At 53.4% G+C, this 9,723-nt stretch overlaps 2 protein-coding genes across 4 annotated transcripts in view; both read left to right on the forward strand.

The window, feature by feature from the left end:
* The window catches only part of LOC138811222 (RAC-beta serine/threonine-protein kinase), a 33,608-nt gene extending 31,950 nt beyond the window's left edge, over window positions 1–1,658 (forward strand). For all 3 annotated transcript variants that reach the window (XM_069998907.1, XM_069998908.1, XM_069998909.1), the window contains one exon: window positions 300–1,658. In XM_069998907.1, coding sequence (XP_069855008.1) covers window positions 300–379 — 80 coding nt within the window. In that variant the 3' untranslated portion in view covers window positions 380–1,658. The remainder of the gene's footprint in view (window positions 1–299) is intronic.
* Window positions 825–8,512, forward strand: LOC138811299 (cyclin-P-like). Its single transcript, XM_069999029.1, has 8 exons — window positions 825–921; window positions 4,257–4,376; window positions 4,469–4,632; window positions 5,884–5,973; window positions 6,068–6,223; window positions 6,655–6,813; window positions 7,019–7,170; window positions 7,883–8,512. Exons 1-8 carry the CDS (start codon window positions 825–827, stop codon window positions 8,055–8,057), a joined length of 1,113 nt encoding a protein of 370 aa, XP_069855130.1. The 3' UTR covers window positions 8,058–8,512.
* Window positions 8,513–9,723: the final 1,211 nt, after the last annotated feature.

A 9,723-nucleotide genomic window follows, 5' to 3' on the forward strand; every position in this document is an offset into this window, starting at 1 on the left:
GCCTGGGAGCTAGGAAGGGCTCTGTGGTGAAGGAGGACAGCATCAGGGCTGAAGGTCCCCAGGCTGTGGTAGCCTCTACCACAGTTCTGAGCTAGACCCAGGGGAGGGGACACCCAGGCAGGCCCAGGCCTTCTGACCTGTACAACATCCCAGGGAACGGTACCTCACTCTGCAAGCTGGGCCTGCAGAGGGCCGCAGCCTCCCCTGTCCTGCCCAGGGGACCTCACCCCTCCTGGGAGCTGGGGGTACCCTGGGCCTCTGCAGGTCTGCTGTCTCCACCACACCCCCTCACCCCACAGATGACAGCCTGGGCTCACTGGAGCTGGACCAGCGGACGCACTTCCCCCAGTTCTCCTACTCAGCCAGCATCCGTGAGTGAGCGCCCGCACCTACACCTGCACGCGGGACACGCGGACACGTGCACGCCGCCTCCCTGTGGCCACCTCTGGATACGCGCACGCCACTGCCCGCCACCTGAGTGGCTTTTTAAAACAAACTTTGTATTTTGCCTTTCTGGTTTGTATCCCCATCCTTCGCCCCCTCCCCTTCCACTTCCAGCTCCTCCTCAGTCTTCACCCAAACTCAGCAGCCTCCCCTTCGGGCCTGTCCCTCTCCTGCCCCCCGGGTGGGCTGTGGGGCAGTCAGGGCTCTCAGCACCAGCCCAGCGCCGGCGGAGCGGACACCACGCAGGCAGCTGCCTGTACTGCTCTTCAATATGGAGGCCGCTTCTGGAGATCTGGTCACTCCAAGTAGACAGCCGCCTTCACGTCCTGTCCCCCGGCCTGGCAAGAGCAGTCTGCCCCATTGCGGGGAGAAAAGCAATAATGGCCGGGGACGTTAAAGTGAGAGCCAAGGCTTCCTCACCACCATCCATCGGAGCAAGGTCCTGCCTCTTCCTAGGCTGCTCTCCTGACCCTGTGGGTGAGGCCGGAGGCCGGCCAGCCCAGCCTCAAGCCCCGTGCCTTACCTGGCCTTTCTTCCAGCTGCCCTTACATCCCGCTGGACTCCTGGCCTGGCTGGGCGCCTGTGTGGTGGAGGGCACCTGGGCTGTTACACATCCCACAAGAGACAGTATTGGGCTTTGGACTCGGGTCCGGGGTGGAGGTGGAGGTCTCTGGTACGCATGGGGGTCAAGGCCTCTGAGAACGGAGGCCAGGGCACTGCACCCCTCCCCATCTTCAGGGCCCTGTGTTTGCAGCCTTAATATGAGCATGATTGAGTGTGTGTGTGCAACTTGGACTGTGTGGGCATCTGAGCTGCTGGGATGCACGTCTGTGTGTGTGTGTGTGTGTGTGTGTGTATGCGTGCGTGTGTGCATGCACTCAAACAGGCAGATATCCTGGCCCTTGAGTGTGTGCGGTGTGGGCTCGGGGTCAACCTCCACCTGCCGCCTGCCCACCTCCTTTTTCCTCTTCCCATCCTCTCTGGTGTCTGGAATTTAGTTTTTATGGTTTTGACCTCCCTGCCCAACCTCCTCAGACTAGGCAGTTTATGGAAAGGCAAGGAGGAGTGGGTGGGGCAGGAATGTAGGTTTTTTTGGGGGGTGTCTTTTTTCCTTTTTGTGTGTGTATGTTTATTTGACAATTCCCCCCCCCCGCCCCACCCCTAGCCTTTCCCTCTCCTATTTGTACGGTACAAGCAATAAATTTCAGACCAGGGCCTCGCCTGCATTCTATGGACATTGCCCTAGCCTTGCAACCACTGTGGGGTTGGTCCCTGGGCTCCACACACCTGCACTGTTGCTGTTTCAGAGCCCTGCAGAAAGCTAGGCAGGTGGAGGGGGCAAGTCTGGGCTAGTGCAGTTGGGGTGAGTAGAGGGGGGCAGAGCAGGAGGTTGTGGGGAGCAGCCAGTGTGGTATGCAGGCTGGTGCTGGTAGGGCCACTGCTGCCTCAACCCCTGCTCCCCACTTGTGCTACAGCAAGAAGCCATGAGACCCCACATTTCACCACCAAGACTGGTGTCTCAATATGCCAGATGGAGGACCTGGAAAGACCAGGAGCTCAGGGGTGCAAGGCACTGGAGTCCAGATTCCAAACCAGAACCAGAAAGCCATCTCTGACGGGGTGCATCTAATGGGCACAGGAGACAACAGAGAAACACAGGAACAAAGCTGACCATCTGTGCAACCAAAGAGAATGCTACTGGGGATTGCCCAAAGTATGAAATGCAAAGTCTGCCCTAGGCAGTAGAAATGAGGAGAGCAGATGGAGGCCACGCCCTCTCCTGGGGCGTGGCTGGTGCTGACTATGGCTTACAGGATGACCAAGGGGAGGGGCGTGTACTAGAGAAGACACCTGCCGTAGTGGCTAGGACAACCCTCAGAAAGGCACACGTGACAAAGGCTGGCCCCAGCTGGGGGCACTGGTGACAGGTGGCTGGATCATGGGGATGTGCTTTCTTAATTAGTGACTATCTTGAGTTGGTTGCTGATGGGGCTACTAAGGAGTTGGAGAGAGCTCAGTGGACAGCATGCCTTTGAAGGGCCTGTGATGTCCCAGGCCTTTCCCAGCTGCTTCCTGATCCAAGAGGCCGGCAGCTCGGCTATCACTACCCTGCCCTGAAGCCTTCACCTCAGGCCTATTTCCACCAGCAGTTCCAAGATAGCCCAGGCAGGAAAAGTCTGAGAGATTCCATCTCTAACACAGTTCTACCAAAAGCTGTGCTGGTAGCATGGCTTAAGTGGCAAAGTGCCAGCCATGGGCCCACAATCCAAGTAAGTTTGAAGGCTTAAGTTAAAACTTGAGTACTAGCAGGGCATCAGTGGCTCACAGCTGTAATCCTAGCTACTCAGGAGGCTGAGATCTGAGGATTGCAGTTGAAAGCCAGCCCAGGCAGCGAAGTCCACAAAAAAATCAAGAACTCAGTCACCCAAATCAGGAATTGGAAGATAAAGCAGAGGAATTACATCAAAGACACTGAGAGGAGAAAAATACAAATGGAAATTTACATGCCTCTGGGAGATCCTCAAAAGACTAATACTAGTTGGGCACTTATAATCCTTGTTACTCAGGATGCAGAGCTCAGGATCATGGTTCGAAGCAGGCCCAGGCAGGAAAGTCTGTGAGGCTCTTCCAATAAACTCAGGAAAAGCCAGAAGTGGTGGTATGGCTCAAGTGACAGACCACTAGACTTCAGCATAAGAGGCTCAGGGACAACGCCCAGACCAGAGTTCAAGCCTCAGGAGTGGGGGGGGGGGGGGGGAGTGCTGGGAAGACCAAAGGTATAGATATACTATTAATAAAATAATAGAGACCAGGCACCAGTGGCTCATGCCTGTAATCCTAGCTACTAAAGAGGCTGAGATCTGAGGATTGCAGTTCAAAGTCAGCCTGGGCAAGAAAGTCAGCGAGACTCTTATCTCCAATAAAGGACTTAGAGAACTGGGAGTGGTGCTGTGGCTCAAGTGGTAGAGCACTAGCCTTGAAGAGCTGAGGGACAGCACCCAGGCCCAGAGTTCAAGCCCCATGACCAACAAAAAATAATAGAAAATAACCCCTAACCATGAGAAGTTCATGCAAGTACAGGAGGCTCAAAACCAAACAGGCAAGATGAAAGGAACACCCCTGGACTTACAGTTAAAGCAATATACACATCAAAGAATACTGAAATCTATAAAAGGAAAGCAACAAGTCACATATGAGTGCAAACCTATTAGAATAACACACCCTCTAAAGGCAGGGAGGCATGGAAGGACATACTCCATGAAAGATAAGAATTGTCTTTCTAGTGTGCCCATCAAAGCTATTCCTCATAGTTGAGAGAGAAAAAACTTCCACAATAAACACAAGCTAATGGGCCTCAGGACCACAAAACCAGCCTTGCAGAAGTACTTATAGGGGTTCTATATACAGAAGACAAATGAAACAGTGGGACACCTATGCTTCGGTATGCTTCCTAGCTACTCAGAAGGCTGAGATCTGAGGATCACCGTTTGGAGCCAGCTTAGGCAAGAAAGTCTGTGAGACTCTTACTCCAATGAACCACCCAAAAGCCAAAAGTGGAGCTATGACTCAAGTGGTAGAGCACTAGCTTTGAGGCGGGGGGGGGGGGACTCAGGGAGAGAGCCCAGGTCCTGAGTTCAAGCTGCAGGACAGGTGTGAGTGCATGTGTGCACACAGAAAAGACAAAGGAAAACAGGAAAGGATAATAAACCCCACTAGACAAACCACGATTCTCAGATCTCAGCCTCCTGAGTAGCTGGGATTACAGGTGTGAGGCACAGCCAACCTTTCACCTTCCATTTACACCTGCCCAGGATTAGGGAGCTTGGCAAACTTGGAGTGCGCAGGCGTCCAGGTGCATTCAAAGCGACTGCAGCTGCCCCTTCTCTCCAGCTGGAAGCTGCCTCCTTGGTCTAAGCTAGTGGAGGATGCAGGTGAGAGGCCTGGACCCCAGTGCCAGCCTCCATCCCTGGGCCTCTCTAGGCACTGCCCCTCAGCCTCTGTCCATTTCAGGGTTCCAACCCAGAGCCAAGCACCTCAGTTCCCAGTGGCATGGCCGTGGATAAGAGAGTCTCCCCAGGACTCCCAGAGAAGCCTCAGGATCTGGGTACAGGGCTGGAGGAGGCTCTGAGCACACTGGGGCTGGAGGGAGAACGCGAGTACGCTGGGGACATCTTTGCTGAGGTCATGGTGAGCACCTAGAACTGCTAAGGGGGGCTGGGTGGGTGAGGCCAGCATGGGCCAGCCTCCCCTCTTGCCTGTGTGCAGCCCTTCCTTGGGGATTTCACAGTCCTTTGTATTTGTGCCTTGCATTTATTATTAGCGTGTGTGTGTGAGCGTGCACCCACGCGCTGCAACTGGGGTTTGAACTCAGGGCCTCATGCTCTCCTTTGGCTTTTTCACTTAAGACTAATGCTCTAGCCCTTGAGACACCACTCCATTTCCTGGCATTTTTTGGGGGGTTGTTACTTAGAGTTAAGAGCCTAACAGGCTTTCATACCTGGGATGGTTTTGAACTGAGATCCTCAGATTTCAGCTTTTTTTTGGTCAGTCATGGGGCTTGAACTCTGGGCTTGGGCGCTAACCCTCAGCTCTTCAGCTCAAGGCCAGTGCTCTACCACTTAAGCCACAGCACCACTTCTGGTTTTCTAGTGGTTTATTGGAGATAAGAGTCTCATGGACTTTCCTTGCCCGGGCTGGCTTTGAACCATGATCCTCAGATCTCAGCCTCCTCAGTAGCTCAGATTACAGGCGTGAGCCACGGGTGCCTGACAGATTTCAGCCTCTTGTGTAGTTAGGATTATGGGCATGAGCCACCAGCCTGGCAGACTGTATTCACTAAGGAATGCAAAGTGATGGTGATGGGGTGTAGTGCATGGGGAAGGGGGAAGGGGGGAAACGGACTTTTGGAATGACCAAGAAGGCAATGCAAGGAGCTGGGGGCAGGGACCGTTTCAGGAAGAAGGAATGGTAAGTACAAAGGTCCTGAGGTAGGAGTGAGTTTGGCATAGCCAAAGGGTGGTTAAAATGTGGAAGAGAGGAAGGAAGTGACATAGGATCAAGAATAAACTTGTTTTGTTTCCTCCTGCCCTAAGGAGGGGTACAGAGAGTCGTTGGACGTTCTAAGCTGGGGGGTTCCTTGGTCAGATTTTCAGTTTGGATAGATCGATGTTTCTAGATGTTCTGAAGGAGTAGATGGTTGACTGTGGAGTCTGTGAACCTGAGGAAAATGGCCGGGTGCAAGGCCATGGAGGTTCCACACGAGAAAAGGGGGTTAGGAATAATCTAGAACGAAGTCCACTCTACTGGAGGTTAGTTTGGAGTGTGAGACACCCCTGTGGAGTCCAACTCACCCCAGGCGTCCGCGGCGTCCGAGGTCTGGAGCTCAGGCAAGTCCGAAGGACAGGTGTGGAGAGTAAGGCCGCGCTCGCCCCGCCGCAGGTGTGCGGCGCGCTGCCCCGGAGGGCCTTGCCCCGCACCGTCACCCCGGAGATGCGCGCGCTGGTGGTGGACTGGCTGGTCCAGGTGCACGTACGTAACCGTCCCGTCCCGGGGGGAAGGGGGCAAGGCCGAACCCGTGTCCGCCGCCTGTGACCCTGGTGGTCACCCCGTGCCTCTTGCCCAGGAATACCTGAGCCTGGCGGGGGACACGCTTTACCTGGCCGTGCACCTGCTCGATTCCTACCTGCACACGGGCCGAGTGCGCCTGCGCCGCTTGCAGCTGCTGGGCGTGGCCTGTCTGTTCCTGGCGTGCAAAATAGAAGAGTGCGTGCTCCCTGAGGTATTTCCGGGGCGGGACGGCGGGGGCGGGGTCATGGGCGGGGCCTGAAGGGGCGGGGCTGGGAAGGGCGGGGCTCTGGGCTGCAGTCGCTGGTTGAATATGCCTGGTGGGGAAGGGACTGCTAATGTGTCCCTTCAGGAGAGGTGGAGACTGACTCTCGCAGAGAGAATGGCATGCACTTGGGAGTGCAGCCCATCTCGAGTAGTTTAAGGTCAGCCTCTTGGTGGAGAAATGAAGGCAGAGAGGTTCAGTGACTGTCCCACTCAGCGACTTTAGTGCTGGGGAATGAACCCCGCTATGCACATCTTCCAGATTTAAAAGTCAGGTGCCCCATTTTACAGACCAGGAAGCTGAAGTTTCCATCCCAGACACTCCAGGACAGGGAGTCCAAGGCGACCTCCACAGTTTTCCCTCACACTCTCACCCTGCAGCCTGCTTTCCTCTGTCTCCTGAGTGCTGGCTCCTTCTCTCGGGTGGAGCTGCTGCGCGCCGAGCGCCGCATCCTGAGCCGCTTGGATTTTCGGCTGCATCATCCGGGTCCCTTGCTGTGCCTTCACCTGCTTGCTGCGCTCGCCAGGACCAACGCCCAGGTGCTCTTAGATAGGGGCGTGGCCCGCGCGATGGGCGTGGCCCGTCCGGGATAGGCGTGGCCAGCATGTTGTAGGCCAGGCCTGCACTGGGCATGCTCCAGCCGTGCTTTGTGGGCGCGGTTCTTGCATAATAGGGCGTGTCCTTGCAGTGGGCAGGGTCTGCGTGGTGGGCATGAGGGTGTGGTCTGATATTCCTCCTCGGTAGGTGAAACGTCTTGCTACCTACTTCCTGGAGCTGTCCTTGCTGGAGGCTGAGGCCGCGGGGTGGGAACCTGGGCGTCGGGCTGCTACGGCTCTAAACTTGGCCTACCGCGTGCTGGAAGGGGCAGGCTCCAGTCCTGTACCTGCGCTCTACAGGTATGGTCTTGATGGAGGGCCTGTGCTGCTCCAGGAGCGTCCCCTTCTGTCCCCTTCTAGTCAGAGAAAAACAATTGTAGGTGTGTGTGTGTGTGTGAGTGTGTGACTAGACTGATATTTCTGAGTGTGGGAGAGAATGGATCTCATTAGGAAGATCCCATTCGTTTTCTCAGAGGAAGGGTAAGAATGAGGGTGTTTGGGGCTGGGAAGGCAGCTCAGTGGTAGAGCGCTTGCCTTGCATGCATTAAGCTCTGGGTTCGATTCCTCAGCACCACATAAGCAAAAAGAAAAAAGCCGGAAGTGGCACTGTGGCTCAAGTGGTAGAGTGCTAGCCTTGAGCTGAAGAGCTGAGGGACAGCGCCCAGGCCCAGAGTTCAGGCCCCACGACCAAAAAAAAAAAAAAAGGAATGAGGGTGTTTGTACAAACCTGGGGACTCAACTTCAGCTCAGGGTGGAAGATTGGATCTCCCAGGCTTGGAAGATGCTGTGTTCCAAACTTGAGAAGGATCTGCCAGGCCTTGTGTCCCCCAGCTCCATAACTGTGCTCGGCTGGGGTGTCGCTTTAGCTGGTTGAACCAGTGTCTCCATCCCGTTAGCCACATCGCCAGATTGCAAACGAATCAACTTGTCCCTCAGCTGGTGCCTCTTTTCTCTCCCCTCGGGGTTTGGCTCCCCTCCCGCTAGTCCTTAGTTTCTCCATTTCCCGTTGCAGCCCGGCAGAGCTGGACCCCCTTGAGCCCTGCATGGTTCGAGCCGCGCTCCGAGGTCCTGCGCCAGGCCGTGCTGCTGTGTTCCTCAAGTACGCGAGGCCCCAGCACCAGGGCACCAGCCTCACCGCCGACCGACTCCTCCGGGGTCTCCAGCCTGCGGCTCCCAGAACACCGTGAAACGCCACCAACCAACCAGAAACCCAATGCGTGCGCCTCCCTCCTGTCTGGAAGAGGTTTATTTTATTCTGAGCGCTCTCTGTTCTCATTGGTGACGTCGTAGTCCCGATCTCGGTTTTGATTGGTCCTTTCCTAAGCCTCTCATCTCTCTGATTGGATATTCTTACCAAGGCTATTTATTAAGGTGATGAGGGAAATTTAAAACTCTTCCAAGAGGGGGCGCTGGCGGACTTCCCCAGCATGGCTCGTCAAGATGAATGAGAAATTTCAAAGGATGGGAATTGTGGGGAAGTCAGGGGTCCCCGCTGAGTTATGAGGAATGCTAGCTTAACCTTGCCAGCTTTTCTGATTTTACTCAGGCAAATCTGAAGGTCTGCAATTTCGTAAACACTGTATTAATACTTCACCTAATTCAATATTTTTAATGATTGCACAAGATCATCAGTTTGTAAGTCTTTGATAGGGTTCAATAAATGAAGTCTGATGTACTTAACTCCTGAAGTGCCACAGTGATGATAAGTATACCAGCAACCTCATGGTGGTGGAGAGGGTGTAGTTTTTATTTTATTATCCTTTTTGTTATTTGTATAAATTTGTTGTGAAGGGGAGGGTTTTGCTGTGACATTTCCATGCATGCATATGGAAGTTGGCTCAGTGGTAGAGTGCTTGCCTCCCATGCATGAGGCCCTGGGTTCGATTCCTCAGCACCACATAAGCAGAAAAAAGCCAGAAGTGGCGCTGTGGCTCAAGTGGTAGAGTGCTAGCCTTGAGCTAAAGAGCTGAGGGACAGCGCCCAGGCCCAGAGTTCAGACCCCACAACCAGACCCCCCCTCAAAAAAATACAATGTATGATCAAACTTTTTATTGTCTTTCCCTCAAAGGTGTGATTTAATATGCTTATAAAATTTTAATATAACACTGACACCTAGTAGGTGTAAAAAATGTCAGCATCGCATCCAATAGGACTGTGAGTGAGGTACAGTTGTCCTTGTTCACACGGTGCTCCAGAATCTTATCATTCACTAGGTTAAAAGAACAATGATTGCTGATTGCCACTGGTTCATGTTTATAATCCTAGCTACTCAACATCTCCAAAATAACCAGAAAAAGTAAGGCTGGGGGTGTGGTTCAAATGGTAGAGTACCAGTCTAGCAAACAAGTTGAGAGAGTACAAAGCCCTGAGTTCAAGCCATAGTACTAACCTACTTTTTTTTTAATGGATTTTCACTTATTTTTTCCTCAGTAGATTTCTTGTTTGCTTTTTCTTTCTTTTTTCTTGCTTGTTTTTTTTTTTTTTTTTTTGAGGTTTTGCTATGTATCTAGCCTGGTTTTGAACTTGATATCCTTCTGCTTCAGCCTCTAGAGTGCTGGAATTACAACCACACCCAGCCTATAGTGTTCATTAAGAAAACAAACTCCAGCTGGGCACTGGTGGCTCACACCTATAATCCTAGCTACTCTAGAAGATGACAATCCTGGTTCAAAGCCAGCCCAGGCAGGAAAGTCCATGAGACTTTTTTTGTTGTTGTTTTTGTTGGTCATGGGGCCTGAACTCTGGACCTGGGCACTGTCCCTCAGCTCTTTAGATCAAGGCTAGTGCTCTACCACTTGAGCCACAGCACCACTTCCAGCTTTTTCTTCTTATATGGTGCTGAGGAATCGACCC

Source organism: Dipodomys merriami, unplaced genomic scaffold (genome assembly GCF_024711535.1).
Source record: "Dipodomys merriami isolate MVZ:Mamm:240054 unplaced genomic scaffold, mDipMer1.0.p SCAF_52, whole genome shotgun sequence".
Taxonomy (NCBI): Eukaryota; Metazoa; Chordata; class Mammalia; order Rodentia; family Heteromyidae; genus Dipodomys; species Dipodomys merriami.